At 37.9% G+C, this 26,157-nt stretch overlaps 1 protein-coding gene across 3 annotated transcripts in view; it reads right to left on the reverse strand.

Moving 5' to 3' along the window:
* Positions 1-26,157, reverse strand: part of SRPK1 (SRSF protein kinase 1) — a 90,090-nt gene that overhangs the window by 48,460 nt on the left and 15,473 nt on the right. Inside the window, exon 1 of one of the 3 annotated variants that reach the window (XM_081245323.1) lies at positions 22,367-22,438. The exons of the other annotated variants lie outside the window; for them this stretch is intronic. Coding sequence (XP_081101449.1) covers positions 22,367-22,416 — 50 coding nt within the window. The 5' untranslated portion in view covers positions 22,417-22,438. Of the gene's footprint in view, positions 1-22,366; positions 22,439-26,157 lie in introns of those variants that run through there. 3 annotated transcript variants of the gene reach the window in all.

The raw sequence follows: 26,157 nt of genomic DNA on the forward strand, positions 1-26,157 counted from the left end.
GATTAAAAAATTGAAGAGTCACCCCTAAAAGGCAACAAGGTCAGTTGGTCAGACAGTAAGGTCAAGTGCTACTACATTTTCAACGAAGAATACCAGTTAATAAAGTGTACCACTGTATCTCTAAGAGTTGGAAAAGCTTTCCAGTTAATTTGAGAGCACTAGCATAACCCTGACATCCAAAGCAGAAGAGAATAACACACATGCATGCACGTGTGTGCGCGTGTGCACACACACACACACACCAAACAGAAACCTACTGGTCAGTTTCACCAGTGAACTTCATATACAACTACTGAATATTGTAATATTCACAAGCAGACATAAAAGGATAATTCCAACAGGAAACTTACTGTTATTCACTATTTAATATATGTACAGAAGAAAACTCTTAGAAAAATTATGAAGACATCTGACAAAATTCAAGATGCATTTAAGACTGAAACACTTCATAGTCTAGGAACGAAGTGGAGAGAAACTTACTCAACTCAGTTATCTATTAGAAAATCATAGAAACATACGAGCATTCCCACAAAAGACAGATGTTCATCACAATTACACAGTTCAATGGCTACTTTTCAAAGTTGTACTTGCAGTAACAGATAATAATTTAAGGCAAGAAAAAGAACCAGAACTGTCACCATTACAAAGTGGCTATTTACCTAGAAAATTGGAGAAAAATAACCGAAAAATTAGTACAACCAATAAAGGGTTTTAGGCAAAGAAGAAACAAACTACCATACAAATTACAGAAACAAAAGTATTTCTACATAATGGCAATAACCAATAAAAAATGTAATAGATAAAAAGCAATAAATTTGCAACAGCAACAGCTCTAAAATCTAGAAACACACACATCTGAAGGGTATATGATGCTTTAACAAACCAACAAAAGCAAGCTATAGAATACTCCTAGATGGGAAGAATCAAACCTTTAAGTGTCAATTTTCCAGAAAGTAATCCATAAATTCAAAACAATCTCAACTGAAAGCGACATGGTATTCTGTAGAACCTGACCAGTAAAATCTTGGAAAAGGAAATTAGCAAAAACAGCCAAAAAATTTTCAAACAAGAGAAATAATTGGGAATTTGGCCCCCAGATAGCAAAATATAACACTATAGTAATTAAAACTCTGTAGTCCTGGTACTGGATCAGAATGAAATCTAGCCACAGACTCAAATAAATATGAGAATTTAGTATTAAATAAAATTGCATTTCAAAACAACGAGAAAAACTGAAGTTGTTTGGGAAAGGGGTCCTTCTAAGAGGGAAGCAGGAAGGTCAGAGTGAGATATGATGACAATACAAGGAAGGGGCCATGAGACAAGGAATGCAGGCAACTCAACCTCTAGAAGTTGGAAAAGACAAGGAAATGGATTCTTCCCTAGAGCCTACAGAAGAAACAACACGCTGCTGACCCATTTTAGACTTCTAATTCACAGAACTGTAAGATAATAACTTTGTGTTGCTTTAAGCTACTAAATTTATAGCAGCCATAGGAAACTAATACAGCAGCCTAGCATTACTCAAACTAATAACATGCCAGTTCAAGAAAACATTCAAATGTTCTATAAATGCATGAAAAGATGTCAAATCAATAGTAACAGAGAAAAAATTAAAACAAAGATCAATTTTTTGCCCAGTGCCTTGGGAGAAATCAAAAAGCAATTTCATATATTGACAAGGATTTGGAAGGAGTGGGTAGGCACTCTTTTATGCTGTTGATGGGAATAAAATTGGTGAAGTCTTGGGCTTCCCTGGTGGCGCAGTGGTTGAGAGTCCACCTGCCGACGCAGGGGACACAGGTTCGTGCCCAGGTCAGGGAAGATCCCACATGCCACGGAGCGGCTAGGCCCGTGAGCCATGGCCGCTGAGCCGGCGCGTCCGGAGCCTGTGCTCCGCAACGGGAGAGGCCACAACAGTGAGAGGCCTGCGTACCGTAAAAAAAAAAAAAAAAAATTGGTGAAGTCTTTGTGAAAGGTAATTTGGCAGTTTAAAGTTTAAAAAATATATATCCTTTGACTAAGTAAGTTTATTTCTGGGAGGCAACAGTTATGGAATATCAAGAACACAGGTACTACTGAAGGGTGACTTCTTGAACTGGGAGTCACTTAACATCCCAAGCCTCAAAAATGACTATTTATAAAATGGGGATAGTAGCTGCTATGAGAATTTGACATTTAATGTAATTAGCATAATGCTTAGTACACAGGTAGTACTACTTGACACATACTACCTATTATTAATGCATTCTAAAATACATGTATATTTAAAATAACTTGTTGATGAGGATGTGGAGAAATTGGAACCTTTGTGCATTTTGCTGAGATATAAAAATGGTGCAGCTGCTATGAAAAACAGTATGGTGAGTCCCTCCAAAATTAAAAATAGAATCACCATATAATTCAACAATTCCTCTAGGTATATACCTAAAGAATTGAAAGCAAGGACTCAAAATGTTTACTGGGTATAGGGTTTCAGTCATACAAAATGAAAAGTGTCATGGGGATAGATGGTGGTGATGGTTGCACAACAATGTGAATGTATTTAATACGACTGAACTGTACACTTAAAAATGGTTAAGATGGTGGGGACTTCCCTGGTGGTCCAGTGGATAAGACTCCCTGCTCCCAATGCAGGGGGCCCAAGTTCGATCCCTGCTTAGGGAACCAGATCCCACATGCACACCACAACTAAAGAGTCTGCATGCCACTACGAAGGACCCCATGTGCCACAACTAAGACCCAGCGCAGCCTAAATAAATAAATAAATAAATTCAATGTTCTTTTTTAAATATTTATTTTTAAAAATGGTTAGGATGGTAAATTTTGTTATGTGTATTTTACCACAATTTTAAAAAAAAGATCAACATAGGAAGAAAAACAATGCCAAAACACTATGAGTGGACTTGTTAACAGTGCCTTAGCATGATGCTGTGATGTCACACAGTATCTAGAGTCCTAGATCTTTTAATTAAGCAGGAAATAAATACTGAAGCAAAAAATAAAAAAGCCATCACTTTATTGTTAGTGTAAAATAAATGAATATAACTTGTAATCAATAGCAGCAGTTAAGTAATTGATGGCACATCCATATAATAGAGAGGTACTATCAAGGAAAGTTAAGACACACCATTACAATGAAAAAGACAAGTAACTGGATAAGATAGATAGGTAGGTAGATTAGCTATAGTGTAATCCATTTAATAGCTGATTCACTTCATTGTACAGCAGAAACTAATACAACAGTGTAAAGTAATTATCCTCCAATAAAAAATAAAATAAAATAAAATGTATATAGGTACATATATTAGTATACAAACATATTGAGAGGTGTTTAAAGGATACAGACAATTGTTGATAGGGTTCCCCTCCTGGAAATGGTGAAGGAATAAGGATGTGGGGGAATATAAAAGGGAGTTTTCATATTTTGTCTTATATAATACAATTCTGAATTGTTGGAATCTTTTCCTATGAGAATTACTCATGAAATATTCACATCATTTCAAAAACACACAAAATTACAACAAATACAACTCACTGTTATGTTGGGAAGAGTGCAGGGACACTGGACTGCTACTCTCATACTCAGCTTCTTCTGTCTGGCATCATTTTCCTTTCAGGAAATAACCCTCCACAGCTTGGCAAGGCTACTAATCACCTGGTCCTATCCACCCTACCTTCCCATAGGTAGGTACCTCCCTTGCATGATCTAAGCAAGATTAGAAACCTTTAGGGAAGGAAATAATGGACGCTGGAAGCTCTACTTCTGAAATCTTAAGCAATACGGACCAAGGAGTTGTCAGAGGGGATTACTGTCACCAAATAGGAAGAAAATGTCTGAGAATGATATTAAAACACAGGAAAATAAAGCTAAGACATTCACTGGCTAGGAGTGGAGAAAAACAGGCAAATCCACGGAGATATATTCAGAGTCCAGCCTCACAGATCCCTACCTATTAACCCCTCTAGATATAGTCTAAGAAGTGAGTTTGAATTTGGTTATTTATAACAAGAAGCATTCTAAATAGGTCATATACATATACATAATTAGGCAATAATCACAACAATTTTGAACTACTTCACTTATAAATATTTATCCTAAAAATTAAGATAATCACACACTCACCACATACTTTACACCAATGATATACCTAGTTTTGATATTCTTACAGAAGAAGCAACCATTGGGGGAAACCGGATGAAGGGTACCTGGGACCTCCCTGTCTTATCTTTGCAACTTCCTGTGAATCTGCAATTATTTTATTTTATTTATTTATTTATTTATTGCGTTACGTGGGCCTCTCACTGTTGTGGCCTCTCCCACTGCGGAGCACAGGCTCCGGATGTGCAGGCTCAGCGGCCATGGCTCATGGGCCCAGCTGCTTCACAGCATGTGGGATCTTCCCGGACCGGGGCACAAACCCACCACATTCCCTGCATCGGCAGGCGGACTCTCAACCACTGCGCCACCAGGGAAGTCCATGCAATTATTTTAAAATAAAAAGTTTTTTTTAATTATGGAAAAATTAACATATGCACAAAGATTTAGGCACAATGATGGCTATCACAGCATTTATTAAAGCAAAGAGCTAGAAACAAAAACTTTAATAGATTGCATAATTATATCATCTCCCCACTCAAAGACAATAAAACTAAAATAAAGAATAAAGTTATAAATCTACCACATGTAGAAACAGGGAGAGGGAGCAATGCTCTGGCAACCTAGGAAAAAACGTGTAGGGTGAGCTGAAGTGGAGAAGGGGGATAGGAACACAGGTGTGAGAAGAGGGATGGTAAACAGGGAGGTTAACTGAAGGTTTGTATAACAAAGTTAACACCTTACATTTACCCTGCAGGGAAAAAAGAAAAGGAGGGTTATTCTCTAAAGAGAGTGAACAAAACTGGAAAGAGCAAAGGCTGTTAGTGTAGATGATGGTATCCCACAGTAAAATTTTCCAGATTCTGGTGCCCAGCATCACTGACAGATCCCCACCTATTCACCTTAAAGAAAAAACCTTGCTAGGGACACAGGGCTTTCAATGAGATCTCTAACACTTTATCCATAAGTATGAAGAGATGACCAAGGATCACTAAACCTTTGACGAAAGTCTTCAACCTCAAAGGTAGAGACCAAGAGAAATAATCGGGAAACTGACCCTACAGGTCAAAAATGCACTCAGGAAAAACACAATTTTTTTTTTTTTTTTTTAAGTTTATTTATTTATTTTTTTAATTAGTTTCTGCTTTATAACAAAGTGAATCAGTCATACATATACATCTGTTCCCACATCCCTTCCCTCATGCATCTCCCTCCCTCCCACCCAAAACACAATTTTTAAAACTAGTTAACACGAATAGAGAAATCTTAAATGACATTGACTTCCAAACAAAATAAGGTGCTCTAAAAGTAGTTGAAGTGAGAAAAAGGATTTGGTGGGGGGGGGAAAGAGTTCCCTAAACGTAAAAAATTATAGAAATGATAAGTGCACCAAAAAGAGACAAGATACAATCAATCCAGAAGTCCCAACATCTGAACAATGAGAGCTGCAGAAAAAGATGCTTAAGAAAATGGAGGGGAAGAAATATTAAAGAAATACAAGAAATGTCTGAGGATTAAATGGAATCCTCATTTAAATCAAAAGGGCCCTCCTGGTGTTAAACAGGATTACTTTTACCTACATATTAATATAGTACTAGGGAAATTTCAGAATCCAGTATTAAGATCTTAAAGGCTTCTATGAAAAAGAATAAAGTTAAAGGGAAGTAATCAAACTGGCATTAAATATCTCATCAGAAACCCAGGAGAGCAAAAGACCATCAGGCAGTGACTTCTAAATCTGAGGAAATGAACTTTTTACCCAGTCTAACTCTCAGTAGCATTGCTCCAAAGCACTAGTGTCTCCTGGAGGGAAGCTTTACCTGTGGCAGATAGGTTTTTACATCTGTTGTCCCGGTTTTTGCCATTGCCACCCAGAAGATGCCCCTTAATTGCCTGTCTCTGGTGGCCAGTTGGTCTTGCATTCTTGAGGCCCAGAGGGCTATGGCAATAAGAGATGACTCTTGGCAGGCTGTCACTCCCAGGGCACTGCAGACAGTAAACTGAGGAACAACTCCCAGTCTTTCTGTGAAGGAGGCCTCTTGATTTTCCTAGAGCTTCGGCCTGAGGAGCAGGCTTCAGGTTTGGCACACATCTGATGCTCTCTGTCTTGTTCCAGCTCACCAGTATCTTACAGAAGAGAACTTATATACTCATCTAGTGCCCTGATTTCTGCAACTGTTACTCAGGGGACACCAACAGACTGCCTGGCCAGCAGGGTTTACACCGGCAGTTCCATAGAACTGTATCAATTTACATACTTTTAAAAGCTGCCTGAGAGTCAAGCTTCCAAACAGCCTGAATCTAGGTGCTAAGATCCTCCCCTTAGGGACAGTGACAGATCTTGGCACCTCCTCAACAATTAGGAGCTATTAAAAATATAATAGCCTGCTAGACTTTCCTGGTGGTCCAATGGTTAAGACTCCACATTTCCACTGCTAGAGGCATGGGTTCAATCCCTGGTCAGAGAACTAAGATCCTGCATGCTGCGCAGTGCAGCCAAAATAAAAAATAGTAACAGCCTGCTTGAACAAGCACAAAGGTTTGAGAGAAGACAGAGTTGGGGAAGGGTTGAAAGACAAGGTTCAGCTCCTACACGAGGCCACTCCTTCAAGACTTGGAGAGGTGGTTGTTTCCAACCAGTCAACATGGAGAATGAAGCAGAATGAAGAAACAGAGTAATGTATTCCAAATGAAAGAACAAGATAAAACCTCAGAAAAAATCCTTAATGAAATGAAGATAAGTAATTTACCTGATAAAAAGTTCAAAGTAATGGTCATAAAGATACTCAATGACCTGGGAAAAGGAAAAGATGAACACAGTGGAACTTTCAACAAAGAGATGGAAAAAATAAGAAAGTGTATCAAATAAAAGTCACAGAGCTAAAGAATAAAATAATTCACTGAAAAATACACTAGAGGGGTTCAACAGCAGACTAGATGAAGCATAATAATCAGTCAATTCAAAGACAGGTACTGTAACTCACCCAATCAGAGCAGCAAAAAGAAAAAAGAATGAAAAAAACTGAAGATGGTTTAAGGGACAACATCAAACAGACTAACATTCGCATTAAAGGGATACCAGAAGAAGAGAGAAAGAGGCAGAAATCTTGTTTGAAGAAATAACGGCTGAAAACTTCCCTAATTTGGGGAGGAAACAGACACCCAGATCCAAGAATCCCAGAAGGTTCCAAAGAAGAAACCCAAAGAGATGCACACCAAGACACATTATAACTGAAATCTCGAAAGTTAAAGACAAGGAGAGGATATTAAAAGCAAGAAGAGAAAAACAACTTGTTACATGCAAGGGAACTCCCATAAGGTTATCAGCAGATTCTTCAGCAAAAACTTTGCAGGCTAGAAGGAAGCAGCTGATACACTCAAAGTGCTGAAAGGAAAGAACTAACCAAGAGTACTCCACCCAGCAAAGTTATCATTCAGAATTCAAGGAGAGATAGTTTTCCATACAAACAGAATCTAAAGTTGTTCATCACTACCAAACTGGCCTTAACAAGAAATGTTAAAGGGGTTTCTTTAAGCTGGAAAGAAAGAGTGCGAATTGATAAGAAAATACATCAAAGAACAAATTTCATTGGAAAGGTAAAAATATACTAAAGTGGACTAAACACTATTATAGCTAGTTTGAGGATTAAAAAACAAAAGTAGTAAAAATAATTATGGTTACAATATTTTTTAATTACTTAATTAATTTTAATTAATTTTTGGCTGTATTGGGTCTTCGTTGCTACACGTGGGCTATCTCTAGTTGCGGTGAGCAGGGGCTGCTCTTTGTTGCTGTATGCAGGCTTCTCATTGTGGTGGCTTCGCTTGTTGCAGAGCCTGGGCTCTAGGTGCGTGGGATTCAGTAGTTGTGGCACGCGGGCTTCAGTAGTTGTGGCTTGCAGGCTCTAGAGTGCAGGCTCAGTAGTTGTGGCACATGGGCTTAGTTGCTCTGCAGCACATGGGATCTTCCCAGACCAAGGCTCAAACCCCTGTCCCCTGCATTGGCAGGAGGATTCTTAACCACTGTGCCACCAGGGCAGTCCCCTTGTTGAGTCTTTAGTAGTTAGAATTTTTCAGAAGTTGAGAGAGATGAACTGAATTGTATAATATCACATATAAAATTGTACACATCTTAGGTCTTTTTGGCTCCAAGTCTATATCTAGTCACATTTTTCTTGATCCAGAGTTCTATTATTTGAAAGTTTGCTAACCCTTCTTATTGGGTAAATGCTGTGATAGATTCTATGTAAGATGTAAAAACAGGCATCTGCAGTGGCAGGCGGATTCTTAACCACTGCGCCACCAGGGAAGTCCACAATAATTAATTAAGGGATACACAAGTAAAACGTGACATCAAAAACATAAAATGAGGGGAGGGGAAGGAAAGAGTAAAAATGCTGAGCTTCAGAATAGGATCAAACTTAGTTGTTATCAACTTAAAATAGACTGTTACAGGTCTAAGTTGCCATATGTAAGCCTCACTGTAACCACAAAGCAAAAACCTATAGAAAATTCAAAAAAAGAAATATAAATAAACCATTAAGGGAAATCAAACCACAAAGGAAGAGAGCAAGAGAAGAAGAAAGGAAGAGAGAGGCACTACAAAAACAGCCAGTAAACAATTAACAAAATGGCAATAAGCATATACCTGCCAATAATTACTTTAAATGTAAACAGATTAAATTCTCCAATCAAAAGACACAGAATGGCTGAGTGGATAAAAAGAACAAGATCCACCTATATGCTACCTACAAGTGACTCACTTGAGATGAAAGGACACATACAGACTGAAAGTGAAGGGATAGAAAAAGATATTCCATCCAAATGGAAACCAAAAGAAAGCTAGAGTACATATACCTATATCAGATAAAACAGGCTTTAAGACTGTAATAAACAGACAAATATGGGTATTACATAATGAGAAAGAGGTCAATCCAACATGGGAATATAACATTTGTAAATATTTATGCACCCAACAAAAGAACACCTATTGATAAATATATACAGCAAATATATTATTAACAGACCTAAAGGGAGAAACAGACAGCAATACAATAATAGTAGGGGATATATCATCCAGACAGAAAATCAATTAGGAAAAATACACATTAAATGATACATTAGATCAGATGGACTTAACAGATACATACAGAACATTCCGTCCAAAACCAAAAGAAAACACATTCTTCTCCAGTATACATGGACCATTTTCCAGGATAGATCATACATTAGGCCACAAAACAAGTCTTAATTTAAAAGGACTGAAATCTTATCAAGCATCTTTTCTGACCACAATGGTATGAAATTAGAAATTAATTACATGGAGAAAACTGGAAAATTCACAAATATGTGGAGGTAAAACAACATGCTACTGAACAACCAAAGGGTTAAAGAAGAAATCAAAAGAGAAATTAAAAAATACCTTGAGACAAATGAAAGTGGAAAAGTAACATACCAAAATTTGTGGGATGCGGCAAAGGCAGTTTTAAGAGAGAAATTCATAGTGATAAATGCCTACCTAAAGAAATTAAAAAAGTCTCAAACAACCTACCTTTACACCTCAAGGAATTAGAAAAAGAAGAAAAAACAAAGCCCAAAATTACTAGAAGGAAATAATGATGAGAGCAGAAATAAATGAAACAGAGATCGAAAAGACAATAGAGAAGATCAATGGAACTAAGTGCTAGTTTTTGAAAAGGTAAACAAAACTGCCAAGCCTTTAGCTAGACTCACCAAGAAAAAAAGAGAGAAGACTCAAATAAATAAAATCAGAAACGAAACAGATATTACAGCTGATGCAACAGAAATAAAAAGGATCATAACTGATCGTATTATGAACAATTACATGCCAACAAATTGACAACCTATAAGAAATGGATAAATTTCTAGAAACATACAACTTACCAATACTGAATCATGGTGAAATAGACAATCTGAACATAGACTGATTACTACTAGTAAGGAGACTAAATCAATAACCAAAAATCTCTTAACAACCAAAGGCCAGGATCAGTCAGCTTCACTGGTGAATTCTAATACATATTCAAATAAGAATTAATACCAGTCCTTCATAAATTCTTCCAAAAACAGTAGAGAAGGGAACTCTTCCAAATTCATTTTATGAGGCTAGCATCACCCTGATCCCAAAACTAGACAAGCATGCCGCAAGAAAATTACAGGCCAGTATCACTGATGAACATAGATGCAAAAATCCTCAACAAAACATTAGCAAACCAAATTCAATAATACAGTAAAAGGATCATAAACCATGATCAAGTGAGATTTACTCCAAGGATGCAAGAATGGTTCAACAGCTGCAAATCAGTTAATGTGATACACCACATTAACAAAATGAAGGATAGAAATCATATGATCTCAATAGATGCAGAAAGCATTTGACAAAAGTCGGCATCCATTTATGATTAAAAACTCTCAACAAAGTGGATACAAAGGAAATATATCTCAACACCATTAAGGCCATCTATGACAAGCCCACAATGACCATCATACTCAGGGGTGAAAAACTAAAAGCTTTTCCTCTAAGATCAGGAACAAGACAAAGATGCCCACTCTCACCACTTGTACTTAACATAGTACTGAAGTCCTCGTCAGCACAATTAGGCAAGAAAAATAAATAAAAGGCATCCAAATTGGAAAGGAAGAAGTAGAACTTTTACTATTTGCAGATGACATGACATTATATATAGAAAATCCTAAGAACTCCATCAAAAAACTGTTTGGACTAATAAATCTAGTAAAGTTGTAGGATACAAAATCAATACACAAAAATCTGTTGCATATATATATATAGGGTATATATATTTACCCTAATAATGAATTATCAGATAAATTAAGAAACTATACTATTTATTCATCAAAAAGAGTAAAATACCTAGGAGTAAACTTAACCAAGGAGGTGAAAGACCTGTATATTGAAAACTACAAAACAGTAACGAAAGGAATTGAAGAACACACCAATAAACGGATATTCCATGTTCACAGATTAGAAGACTCAATATTGTTAACATGTACATACTCTGCAGAGCAAGCTACAGATTCAATGCAATCCCTATCAAATTCCAACAGCATTTTTCAAAAAAACAGACAACTCCTAAAATTTGTATGAAACCATAGAAAACCCTGAATAGCCAGAGCTATCTTGAGAAAGAAGAACAAAGCTGGAGGCATCATGCTTTGTGATTTCAAACTACATTACAAACCTACAGTAACCAAAACAGTATGGTACTGGTATAAAAAGACATAACACAATGGAACAGAATAGAGAGCCCTTATATAAATCCACACATATATGGTCAATTAATGTAAGACAGGAAATATGCCAGGATATACAATGAGGAAAAGACAGTCTCTTCAATAAATGGTGCTAGGAAAACTGTAGAGCCACATGCAAAAAAATGAAACTGAACCCCACCTTACACCATACACAGAAATAAACTCAAAATGGATTAAAGACTTGAACATAAGACGTGAAACCATAGAACTCCTAAAAGAAAATATGGACAGTAAGCTCCTTGACATAGATCTTGGCAGTGATTTTTTGAATCTGACATCAAAAGCAAAGGCAACAAAAGCAAAAGTAAACAAGTGGGATTACATCAAATTAAAATGCTTCTGGACTTCCCTGGTGGCACAGTGGATAAGACTGCACACTCCCAATGCAGGGGGCCCAGGTTCAATCCCTGGTAAGGGAACTAGATCCCACATGCATGCCGCATCTAAGAGTTTGCATACCACAACTAAGAAGCCCTCGTGTCACGACTAAGGAGCCTGCCTGCTGCAACTAAGGAGCCCATGTGCTGCAACTAAACAGCCGGCAAGCTGCAACTAAGGAGCCAGTGAGCCACAACGGAGAAGCCTGCTTGCCACAACTAAGAGCCGGCGCAACCAAATAAATAAATGTTAAAAAATAAACAGTGTTTAAAAATAAAATAAAATGCTTCTGCACAACAAAGGAAACCATCAAAAAAATGATAAGGCTAGCTATGGAATGGGAGAAAATATGTGTAAACCAAAGATCTGATAAGGTGTTACATGGGGACTTCCCTGGTGGTACAGTGGTTAGGAATCTGCCTGCCAATGCAGGGGACATGGGTTCAATCCCTGGTCTGGGAAGATCCTACATGCCACAAAGCAACTAAGCCCATGAGCCACAACTACTGAGCCCCATAGGCCACACCTTCTGAGCCCATAGGCCGCAACTAGTGAAGCCCATGCTCCACAACAAAAGAAGCCCACACACCGCAACGAACAGTGACCCTGCTCACCACAACTAGAGAAAGCCTGCGTGCATCAACAAAGACCCAACGCAGCCAAAAATAAATAAATTTAAAAAATATATAATGAACTCATACAACTCAGTAGCAAAAAACCAAGCAATCCAATTAAAAAATGGGCAGAAGACATAAATAGACTTTTTTTTTAAAAGAAAACATACAGATGGCCAACAGGTACATGAGAAAGTGCTCCACATCACTAATCATCAGGGAAATGCAAATCAAAACCACAATGAGATGTCACCTCACATCTGTTAGGATGGCTTATTACAAAAAAGACAACAGATTGTTGACAAGGATGTAGAGAAAAGAGAACCCTGTGCACTACTGGTGAGAATGTATTGGTGCAGCCACTACTGAATAAAGTATGAAGGTTCCTCAAAAAATTAAAAAGAGAACTACCATATGATCCAGCAATTCCACTTTTGGGTATTTACCTGAAGAAAACAAAAACACTAAGTTGATAAAATATACAGATCCCCATGTTCACTGCATTATTTACAATAGCTAAGACATGGAAACAACCTATGTTTCCATGGATGGATGAATGGATAAAGAAACTGTGGTACACACACACAATGGAATATTATTCAGCCATAAGAAAGAACAAAATCTTCTCACGGACAGACCTCACAGGTATTACGTTAAGTGAAATAAGTCAGAGAAAGACAAATACTATAAGATCTCTCTTACACGTGGACACTTAAAAAGAAACCAAAAAATAAAAACAAAACAGAACAACTCACAGATACTGGTGGTTGCCAGATGTGGGTGGTGGAGGGTGGGAGAAATGGGTATAAATTTTTTTTTTTTTTTGCGGTACGCAGGCCTCTCACTGTTGTGGCCTCTCCCGTTGTGAAGCACAGGCTCCGGACGCACAGGCTCAGCGGCCATGTCTCATGGGCCCAGCCGCTCCGCGACATGTGGGATCTTCCCAGACCGGGGCACGAACCCGTTTCCCCTGCATCGGCAGGCGGACTCTCAACCACTGCGCCACCAGGGAAGCCCCAAAGGGGGTATAAATTTTAAAAGGGTAAAATAAAAAGCTTAACATGGAACAAGCTCAACAAAATCCTTTTGAATCTGAAAAAAAATCTGAATTATCTGCATAAAATCATAAAATAACCTATACATGTATGATTACTTGCAGTATAGAAATCTGTAGATTATCTCACTTTTAACAATGTTGAGACTCATGCCCTTTAAATTGGGCAAACAGAATCAGAGAGGTAGAAAACTTTCCAAAGGTCATAGAGCTAAAGAATGGTAGACACTCTAAATCCAATAATCTCCTTCAACCTTAGAAACTTCTTTTCAGAAGTAAATTTGCAAATTCGGTCTTAATCACCAAACTACAGAATGGCACAGAATGATTCATGCTCTACAACCACCCATTTTAGGAAGGATCAGCTCTTTTTAAAAAGCAACATGTTTTTAAATTATCTACACAGCTCATTGAGCAGTTAGGGGAGTGACACTAATAGAAAGAGACAAGCCTAACAATAAGCTGAATTTGATAAAAATTCTTTTAGATAATCTTGCAGAAGTTTGGGGATCTTGGAAATATCAACTATAATCTGCTGATCAAGTTCCTATTTTAGTTTTAAAGTCTAAGTATTTTGTGTGAAATATGTACTTTATGCAATGAATGGAGTCCTAAAAATTGTGTAAAATAAGTTTATAAAATGAACTATTACATGCATACACGGAGGATGCTTATTCCTTCACAGAATCAGTGAATCTTAGAACTAGCAAAGTCCTGAACTCTAACCAGAACCCCATTTTACAGATGAATACTCAAACCCAGAAGTTAGGGAAGTGTACCAAGTATAGGTAGTGACAGACTAGAACCTAAGTGTGTTGCATTCCAGCCAAATGCTTTTTTCATTGTGCTACCAAGAAAACAAATAAACAAATATTTATGGTGAAAAAACAAAACACAAAATAATTATTGTTACAGAGGAGAATGTAAGGTAATCACCCTAAGATGGTAAAGACAGAATTTAGGGGCAGAGGTGGGAAGGATAGGAGAGGCGTAGATCCACCAAAATTCCATTTTACAAAGTAGGAAATTAAAGTCTGCCTAAAGGGATATGGGGATATATGTATACATATAGCTGATTCACTTTGTTGTGCAGCAGAAAGTAACACAACATGGTAAAGCAATTATACTCTAATAAAGATATTAAATAAAAAAAAAATAAAGTTTGCCTAGAGTGGATGAAACCAAAAATAAAGGTTGAGGCACATTAAAGTTATGAAGTAATCAAAAGTGGATCTAGGCAGACAATAACAAGTGAGGATGTGGAGAAATTGGAACCCTCATGTATTGCTGGTGGAAATGCAAAATGGTACAACTACTTTGGAAAACCGTTTTCAGTTCTTCAAAATGTTAAACATCAGAATTACTATATGGGGACTTCCCTGGTGGTCCAGTGGTTAAGACTCCATGCTCCCAATGCCAAGGGGCATGGGTTCAATCCCTAGTTGGGGAACTGAGATCCCACATGCCATGACCAAAAAAAAAAAAAAAAAAAAAAAAAAAAAAAAAAAAAAAATCACTATATGGCTCAGCAATTCTACTTCTAGGTATATTTCCAAGAGAAATGAAAACATGTGCCCACACAAAAAATTGCACATAAATGTTCACAACAGCATTATTCATAACAGCCCAAAGTGAAAACAACCCAAATATCCATCAACTAATGAATGGCATCCAAGTGGTGTACTTGCCCCAAAACGCGTCATCTCTAATTCAGCCTCTAGGTCATGGTACTCTATGGAAAGAACTGTCAATGCTATGGAAGAGAACCCCAATAGAGAAAACACTATGAAAGTCTGGAAGGATTAGACAACTGAAGATGCCATCACTGTTATTTAAAAAGCCATGAAAGAAATCAAGCCTGAAACAATAAATTCCTGCTGGAGAAAACTGTGTCAAGGTGTTGTGCATGACTTCACAGGATTTATGAAAGAGCCAATCAAGGAAATCGTGAAAGAGATTGTGGACATGACAGAAAAGGGGGGGTGGTGTTTAAAGTGTTTCAAGATATGGATCTTGGAGAAATTCAAGAACTAAGAGACACAACAGAGGAATTAACAAAAGAAGATTTGATGGAGATGAGTGCTTCCAAATCAGTGACAGATAAGGAAGAAGACATAGAAGAAGCAGTGTCAGAAAACAAACTGACATTATACAGTTCGGAAGAAGGGTTCTGACTATTCAAGATTGCTTTTGGCTTCTTTTATGACATGGACCCTTCTATGTATCACTGAAACTGAAACTAAAGCAAATGGTTGAAAAAGGATTGGTACCATACAGAAACACATTTAGAGAAATGAAAAAGCAAAAAATTTCAGACAGAAATTTCCATGTACTTCCATAAAGCTACACCAAGTGTGCATACCTCTCCTGCCTCCTCTTGCCACATCCTCCACCTTTGCCACCTCTGTGAAAACAAGACCAACCCCTCCTCTCTCTCCTCCTCACCCTACTCAACGTGAAGACAAAAATGAAGATCTTTATAATCCACTTCCACTTAGTAAATTAGTAAATAATCACCACAGTACAGTTAAACTTATCTGTTGTGTATGTCTATGTCTTCGTGAAAATCTAATAATTGTAGAGCAAGAACTGTATGAAATGTTTTTTGCATCATTATCATCATCGCCTAAGAATGCATCATGTAAAACACTGTGTGTAAGACTTGTATTCAAGTGGATAGCCTATCCTTACATAGGCATAAGAATTACATTACTGTATTCAGTATGTCCCCACCTCTTAATTGGAGAAACTGCATATCAGCCTATCATTACAAGTAAATGGTTTTTTTAAAAAGTAATAATGTTTCCAATACTGCGTTATGAATATCACTATAATATGTAATACTATATGCCATTAAAATTTTACAATTTGGGCTTCCCTGATGGTGCAGTGGTTGAGAGTCCGCCTGTCGATGCAGGGGACACGGGTTTGTGCCCCGGTCCAGGAAGATCCCACATGCCACAGAGCAGCTGGGCCCGTGAGCCATGGCCGCTGAGCCTGCACGTCCGGAGCCTGTGCTCCACAACGGGAGAGGCCACAATAGTGAGAGGCCTGCGTACCGCAAAAAAAAAAAAAAAATTTTTTACAACAATTCGTTCACTAATGTATAGGCCAGGCTACCGGGAAGCAACTGTATCAATCACACAAGAATACCATAAAGCAATCATATTGCTGTTTTATTGTCAATGCATGAATCACTGTACCTGTAAATAAAAATGAATTTTATTTTCACATTATTTTTTCATTTCGATGTCTAGTGTTAGTGATATGTGTAACATCTACAGTGTTTTATACTATGTAAGACAATACTGATGTAGGTATGACAATTTATCTTATGAATAGGTGATGTAAATTTACAATATCGATAAATATAATACAGTACTATAAATGTATTTTCTCTTCCTTATGATTTTCTTAGTATCATTTTCTCTCTCAGTAACATTTTTCATTCATCTTTGCTTATTTTATTGTAAGAACACAGCATGTAATACATATAACATACAAAATATGTGTTAATCGACTTTACGTTATCAGTAAGGCTTCCAATCAACAGTAGGCTATTAGTAGAAAAGTTTTGGGGGAGTCAAAGGTTACATGCATCCTATATACTAACCACAAAAAATCAGAAAAATAAATTTAGGAAACACTCCCATTTACCACTGCAACAAAAAGAATAAAATACCTAGGCATAAACCTACCTAAGGAGCAAAAGACCTGTATGCAGAAAACTATAAGACACTGATGGAAGAAATCAAAGATTATACAAACAGATGGAGAGATACACCATGTTCTTGGATTGGAAGAATCAACATTGTGAAAATGACTCTACTACCCAAAGCAATCTACAGATTCAGTGCAATCCCAATCAAATTAACAATGGCATTTTTCACAGAACTAGAACAAGAAATTTTGTAATTTGTATGGAAACACAAAAGATCCTGAATAGCCAAAGCAATCTTGAGAAAGACAAACGGAGCTGGAGGAATCAGGCCCCCTGACTTCAGAATATACTACAAAGCTACAGTAAAGGAAACCATAAACAAGACAAAAAGACAACCCTCAGAATGGGAGAAAATATATGCAAACGAAGCAACTGACAAAGGATTAATCTCCAAAATATACAAGCAGCTCATGCAGCTCAATATCAAAAAAACAAACAACCCAGTCCCAAAATGGGCAGAAGACCTAAACAGACATTTCTCCAAAGAAAACATAACAGATTGCCAACACACACATGAAAAGATGCTCAACATCACTAATCATTAGAGAAATGTAAATCAAAATCACAATGAGGTATCACCTCACACAGGTCATAATGGAAATCATCAAAAAATCTAGAAACAGTAAATGCTGGAGAGGGTGTGGAGAAAAGGAAATCCTCTGGCACTGTTGGTGGGAATGTAAATTGATACAGCCACTATGGAGAACAGTATGGAGGTTCCTTAAAAAACTAAAAATAGAACTACCATATGACTCAGCAATCCCACTACTGGGCATATACCCTGAGAAAACCATAATTTAAAAAGATACATGTGGGCTTCCCTGGTGGCGCAGTGGCTGAGAGTCCGCCTGCCGATGCAGGGGACATGGGTTCGTGACCCAGTCAGGGAAGATCCCACATGCCGCGGAGCAGCTGGGCCCGTGGGCCATGGCTGCTGAGCCTGCGCATCCGGAGCCTGTGCTCCGCAACGGGAGAGGCCACAACAGTGAGAGGCCCGCGTACCAAAAAAAAAAAGATACATGTACCACACAATGTTCACTGCAGCACAATTTACAATAGCCAGGACATGGAAGCAACCTAAATGTCCATCAACAGATGAATGGATAAAGAAGATGTGGCACATATATACAATGGAATATTACTCAGCCACAAAAGGGAAAGAAATTGGGTCATTTGTAGAGACGTGGATGAACCTAGAGACTATCATACAGAGTGCAGTAAGTCAGAAAGAGAAAACAATTATTGTATATTAACGCATATATGTGGAATCTAGAAAAACGGTACAGATGAACTGGTTTGCAAGGCGGAAATAGAGACACAGATTTAGAGAACAAACATATGGACACCAAGGGGGGAAAGTGGGTGGGGGGTGGTGGGGGTAGGATGAACTGGGAGAATGGGATTGACATATATACACTAATATGTATAAAATACATAACTAATAAGAACCTGCTGTATAATAAAATAAAATAAGATAGAGTCTTAAAAAATAAAAAATAAAAATATCACTAAGGGTCATTGTAAAAGTGAGCCTACTTTTAGGTACAGCTTTAGAGGTAGTGTTGCTTCATCTTAAATTACAAAAGAAAATAAACTAAAAATCAGAATGAAAAAAATAGAGAATAAAAAAACGGTACTGATGAACCTAGTGGCAGGGCAGGAATAAAGATGCAGACGTAGAGAACAGACTTGAGGACACAGCGGGGGAAAGGGAAGCTGGGACGAAGTGAGAGAGTAGCATTGAAATATATATACTACCAAATGTAAAATGGACGGCTAGTGGGAAGCTGCTGCACAGCACAGGGAGATCAACTCGATGCTTTGTGATAACCGAGAGGGGTGGGATAGGGAGGGTGGGAGGGAGGAGATATGCAGATATATGTATACACATAGCTGATTCACTTTGTTGTACAACAGAAACTAACACAACATTGTAAAGCAATTATACTCCAATAAAGATGTGAAAAAAGTTACATGCAAATTTTCAACTGGTGGGGAGACAGGTGCCCCTAACTCCCACAGTGTTCAAGGGTCAACTGTACTTAGAAAGCACACAATGCCTGTTAGCCAATTTGTGGTTTCAAGGGAGTGTGGATGGGGCTGAAGACTTTAAAAAATCTTACATAATTCTCTGTATTTTATGGGGAAAAAAACAAAACAGTACTCCCCTCTCGCCTCAGAACTAAGTGTGAGTATCTTCACACCCCTAGTGTAGGCAAAGATTTCCTAAAACTCAAAAAAACACCGATAGAAGAAAAAAAAATTGATAAACTGGACTTTGTCTAAATTAAAAACCTCTGTAATACAATACAAATCTAAGTACAATACAAATAAATACTAAACAAAATTAGAAACCTCTGTAAATACAATACAAACTGATAAAGGACTTGTATCCAGAATATAAAAAGAACTTTTACAACACAATAACAAGACAAACAACTCAATAAAATACGGGCAAGAAATTTGATAACTTCAGTGAAGACAACATACAAATAACTGCATTTTGTAGCCAGACTTATCAAGAAAAAAAGAGGGTCAAATCAACAAAATCAGAAATGAAAAAGGAGGAGTTACAACCAATACCACAGAAATACAAAGAATCATAAGAGATTACTGCAACAACTACATGCCAATAAAATGGACAACCTAGCAGGAATGGACAAGCTCCTAGAAATGTACAATCTTCCAAGGCTGAGTCAGGAAGAAATAGAAAATATAAATAGACCAATTATCGGTAATGAAACCAAATCAGTAATAATAAATAAATAAATAAAGACCTCCCAAGAAACGAAAGTCCAGGACCAGATGGTTTCATGGGTGAATTCTACAAAACATTTAGAGAAGGGCTAATACTTATCCTTCTCAAACCATTCCAAAAAACTACAGAGGAAGAAATGCTTCTGAACTCATTCTAGGAGGCCAGCATCAAGCTCATACCAAAACAAGAAGATATCACAAAAAAAGTAAATTACAGGCCAATTTCACTGATGAACACATGTGCAAAAATCCTCAATAAAATATTAGCAAACTGAATTCAACAATACATTGAAAGGATCATACACCATGATCAAGTGGGATTTATCCCATGGATGCAAGAATAGTTCAATATCCATAAGTCAGCCAATGATATACCACGTTAACAAGCTGAAGAATAAAAATCTTATGATCACCAACAGATGCAGACAAAGCTTTTAACAAAATTCAACATCCATTTATGATAAAAATTCTCCACAAAGTGGAGCATAAAACATAATAAAGGCCATATATAAGCCCACCAATAATGTCATGCTCAACTGCGAAAAGCTGAAAGCGTTTCCTCTAAGATCAGGAACAAGACAAGGATGGCCACTCTCACCATTTTTATTCAACACAGTATTTGAAGTCCTAGCTACAGCAATCAGACATTACTTTAAAAATAAGAGGAGTCCAAATTGGAAAGGAAGAATTAAAACTGTTTTTGTCTGCAAATAACATGATACTATACATAGAAAATCCTAAAGACAACACCAAAAAAACTACTTGGAGCTCATCAATGAACTCGGTAAAGTTTCAGGATACAATTAATATACAAAAACCTGTTGCATTTCTATACACTAATAACAAACTATCAGAAAGAGAAATTTTAAAACAATCCAATTTACCATCGCATCTAAAAGAATAAAATACTAGGAATAAATCTAACTAAGGAAAAAGAACTATACTCAGAAAACTGTAATACACTGATGAAAGAAACTGAAGACAACACAGATGGAAAGATACACTGTGTTCATGGATTCAAAGAATTAATATTGTTAAAATGACCATACTACTCAAGTCAATCTACAGATTCAATGCAATTCCTATTAAAAGACCAATGGCATTTTTCACAGAACTAGCAATTCTAAAATTTGTATGGAAACACAAAAGATCCTGAATAACCAAAACAATCTTGAGGAATAACAACAGAGCTGGAGGTATCACGCTCCCTGATTTTAAACTATACTACAAAGCTACAGTAATCAAAACAGTATGGTAACAGACACATAGATAAATGGAACAGAACTGCGGGCCCAGAAATAAACCCATGCACTTACGTTAACCTATGACAAAGGAGGCAAGAATACACAACGGGGAAAAGACAGCCTCTTCAATAAGTGGTGCTGAAAAAACTGGACAGCTACATGTAAAAGAATTAAATTAGAACATTTTCTCACACCATATTAAAAAAAAAACCTCAAAATGGATTACACTTCTCTGGACATTTTTTGGGTTATTCTTACGTTTGTATTTTCCGTAAAGTTTGGAATTGGCGTCACAGAATGCTGTTACAGGAATAGGAAATTTATATATTAATTTAGGAAGAACTAATTATTATTTAAATCTGAGTCTTCCAAACCAATATACCTCTTCATATATTCAGTATTTTAGATTACTTAATAACCACACATGGAAATATGGAGCTTCAAATACAACATTAATTATCATTGCTCCAGTAGCCTACTCAGCATAAGGCAATGTCAAAGAATGGGCCCCAAAATATCAGATTTGTCACCTAAGTTTTTCACCAGAAATAAAGAACTGTGATATCACAGAAACCTACCATGCTAACATATTTTCTGACACAAAATTTTTAAGAACTTACTTAAAGTCACACCCAAATCTTGGTTTCTAAATACCAATCCTCATTAAAAGGAACCAGAGCTCCTCAGAGAAATGATTGATTCCAGGGTTGGGGCAGGAAAAGGACAAGATGAACATGGAATATCTTGTGCCAGAGAATACAGGAGTGCTCAAAGAATAAAGGAGACATGTCAAAGAACAAGAAGCCAGCTTGAAGGGGCTCCCAATGGCCAAATAGGAAAGAATTTGAGCATCATAATAATGAAGGTAATGGATTAAAACTCACTGAATAAAAGAATACTCCATAAATTCATGCTAATGTTGATGATTATAATGATAAATAAATGAATGGGGAAAAGGGAAAGTTTTCTACTAACAGAATGCTGACCAATAACTATAGAAGGAAATAGTAGAATTAGATAATTACCATTTTGTAACCATCACATTAATAACTGACTTAGGTGAGAATCAACAATGAATGCTAAAACAGTGAGATTTTGATGAGGAAAAAGTTATTTACATAGGTCAAAGTATCTTCCCACAAATAACTTATGAATTGCAAAGGGGAAAATTGTAATTTTATGGCAGAGAAACTTGGAAATCACTACCTTATCTCAGCAGTCAAAGGTAACATCACCAATACTGGCAAGGATATCATGTGTCTCCTGATGTGATGCACCAAGGAAGATACATTTCACTTAGGTAGTGCCAGCATGCATAAGCTGAATCACAAGGAAACATAAAAACGCAAACTGAGAGACATTCTAGAAAATAAATGGCCTATATTCTTAAAAAATATCAATGTCAGGAAACACAAAGGCAGGCAAAGAACTGTTCTAGATTTAGGAAACACAAAAACTAAATGCAATGCACGATCCTGGGTTAGATACTAGACCAGAAAAAAAACCTTTTTTCTACAAAGGACATTGGGACAACTGACAAAAGTTGAATAAGACCTACATTAAATACTGTATTAACATTTTTTTTTTTTTTTTTTTTTTTGCGGTACCCGGGCCTCTCACTGTTGTGGCCTCTCCCATTGTGGAGCACAGGCTCCGGACGCGCAGGCTCAGCGGCCATGGCTCACGGGCCCAGCCGCTCCGCGGCATGTGGGATCTTCCCGGACCGGGGCACGAACCCGTGTCCCCTGCATCGGCAGGCGGACTCTCAACCACTGCGCCACCAGGGAAGCCCTGTATTAACATTTTTTCCTATTTTGATAATTATATTTTGATTATGTAAGCGAATGTCCTCGTTCTAAGGGAATATGTCAAGTATTTAGGGATAAAGGGGCACAATATCTGCAACTTACTCTCAAACAGTTCATATATGAAGGTTTTTTTTTCAGACATCCACACTTTGCACTGATATGATTAAGCTAGCAACACAAACTTCTGTAGAGCTTGCTTATCTTCTGGAAGGCTTACCCACATTTATGATAAACAGCCACTAGATGGCAATCTGTGATCTCCTAACCCCAGCAGCCTAGGATTCTGCAGGGAGCATTTTAGACTCAATTATACTTAAAAAAACAAAAACAGAAAACAACTGGTGATCTTTAATAAAGCCCTATTATATAATAACATATTATTATGTATTAGGCAACCACTACACTCAAAATAGATGTTTTCACAATGGCCTATACAGGGCTTACATGATCTTTTCATTGCCCGCCCCTGCCCCCCATCTCTCTGACCTTGTCTCTTTAGGTCCATGTTAAAGTGTTGCCTTTTCAGAAAACTTCCTTGACCCGCCTGTATAAAACAGCAGTTAGAGGCATGCCCTCCCTGCCCTCTGACCTTGCTTCATTTTTCTTCAGCACTTGCCATTTCTTCCTACCCACACTCCCAGAATGTAAGTTTCATGAGAACAGACTTTATTTTGCTAACTGCCTGTAAAATAGAAATACCCAGAAAAAGTATATGTATAAGACAAGTATCTTCTTTTTCATTTTTAGCTGTTACTCATCATTCTTCAAATTGAAGACCATTACACCCCACCCTACCTCCAACCAATCCCCTAATGGAACTAGACTGTGAAGAATATTAAATGTCAAGTGTTGAAGTGTATTATGTGGAAGGAAATCATCAAGAAATTTAAGCAGAAGTAGTGCTTTAGAAAAATTCTTCTGACAAGAAGGTGGTAAAAATGTAGGAGGACTGGAAAGCAAAGATGCAAGAGACACAGCCACGGTCTCTGGTGTCAGGAGTTAGGTTTGATCCTGGTTCCATAGTCTACCAGAGCGCCATGACTTTGGATGAACTGCTAATTCAAGAAGCTCTCTGTGCTTCAGTTGCCCAGTATGTAAAACGAGGGCAGAAAAACATCTACCTCGTGGGGAACACAGAGGTTATGTTTATTCTATATCAGTACCTGATACATAAATTTTAGCATTGCATGTAGGAAATAACGGAAAAGAAACAAACAAACATTTGTTTACTTATTTAACTTATTTTTACCGAGTGCCTATAGGTATGTCAGATACCTTTCCAGGCACTGGAAATGCAGCTGTGAGGAGAAAAAAAAAAAAAAAAAAAAAAAGAGTCCCTGGTCTTCATCATACTAGCACAAGGTGACAAAAAATAGCCCTAATTTATGATTCTATCTGGTTTTTGAGTTTCTGCTGGTGAATAGCTGAAGTTGGGACAGCAAGTCCCATCAAAGTCCTCTCTCAACGTCTCTCAAGGAGATAGATGTTCTATAATGTCAGGCTATGAGAGGGGCTATAAAGAAAAATTAAATGAGGTAAGGGGACAGAGTATGCTGACATTTTAAATAGGGTTGTGACGTTTTAGTAAAGAGGTAAGAGATGCTAGAGTTTTATCTGGAATGATTCAGTAATAAAACTGAGGGGCTTCCCTGGTGGCGCAGTGGTTGAGAATCTGCCTGCCAATGCAGGGGACACAGGTTCAAGCCCTGGTCTGGGAAGATCCCACATGCCGCGGAGCAAATGGGCCCGTGAGCCGCAACTACTGAGCCTGTGCGTCTGGAGCCTGTGCCCCGCAGCAAGAGAGGCCGCGACAGTGAGAGGCCCGCACACCGCGATGAAGAGTGGCCCTTGTTTGCCATAACTAGAGAAAGCCCTCGCACAGAAACGAAGACTCAACACAGCCAAATAAATAAATAAACAAACAAATAAATAAAACTGAAACTCAGGAAGAAGAACTGATTTGAAGATGATGCGTTTGGGTCTTAGAAATGATTTGGCTTCAAAAGACAAACTAAAAGCTGACTGGAGGAACTTCCCTGATGGTCCAGTGGCTAAGACTCTGTGCTCCCAACGCAGGGGGCCTGGGTTCCATCCCTGGTCAGGCAACTAGATCCCACATGCCACAACTAAGAGTTCACATGCCGCAACTGAAGATCCCACATGCTGCAACAAAGATCTCGCACACCGCAACAAAGATCCCGTGTGCTGCAACTAAGACCCAGCACAGCCAAATAAATAAATAAGTTTTTAAAAAAAAGCTGACTGGAAAACGCACCTTAGAAACTCTAGTTTACTTACATATAAATTTCAGTCTTCTATTTCTTCCTGCCTTGGGGAATGCATAATTGTAGGATCTCCTAATGCAGAGATCTATCTTCTACGGACTGTGTTATGGGTTCAACTGTGTCCCCCCAAAAAGACACATTGGAGTCCTAACCTCCAGTTTCTCAGAATGTGACTATTTGGAGATAGGATCTTCGTAGAGGTGATCAAGGTAAGATGAGGTCTAGGATGAGTCCTGATCCAGTATGACTAGTGTCTTTATAAAAAGAGGAAATTTGGACACAGATTAAAACACAGAGGGAAGATGATGCACAGATATAAGGAGAAGATGGCCAACTTCAACCCTGCTGACACCTTCATTTCAGACTTCTAGGCTCCAGAAGTGTGAGACAATAAATTTCTGTTGTCTAAGCCACCCAGATTGTGGTACTTTGTTCAGTAACCAGAGCAAACTAATAGAGACTAGAAGAAAATCATATTTGTGTACTTATCTCTCTTAAGAAATCCCCTTGAGGGGAAGGCTTAACTCTGCTTATTTTTAAAATTTATTTATTTATTTATTTATTTTTGGCTGCATTGGGTCTTCGTTGCTGCACGCGGGTTTTCTCTAGTTGCGCAAACGGGGGCTACTCTTCGTTGCGGTGTGCGGGCTTCTCATTGCAGTGGCATCTCTTGTTGCGGAGCACAGGTTCCAGGCGCACGGGCTCAGTAGTTGTGGCTCTCGGGCTCTAGAGTGCAAGCTTAGTAGTGTGATGCACGGGCTTAGTTGCTCTGCAGCATGTGGGATCTTCCTGGACCAGGGATCGAACCTGTGTCCCCTGCACTGGCAGGCAAATTCTTAACGACTGCACCACCAGGGAAGTCCCCTTCACTCTGTTTTAAGTCATTTTTGTATCCCTTCTGGAG

The sequence above is a fragment of the Mesoplodon bidens genome (genome assembly GCF_964165515.1).
Source record: "Mesoplodon bidens genome assembly, chromosome: 10".
Lineage (NCBI taxonomy): Eukaryota > Metazoa > Chordata > Mammalia > Artiodactyla > Ziphiidae > Mesoplodon > Mesoplodon bidens.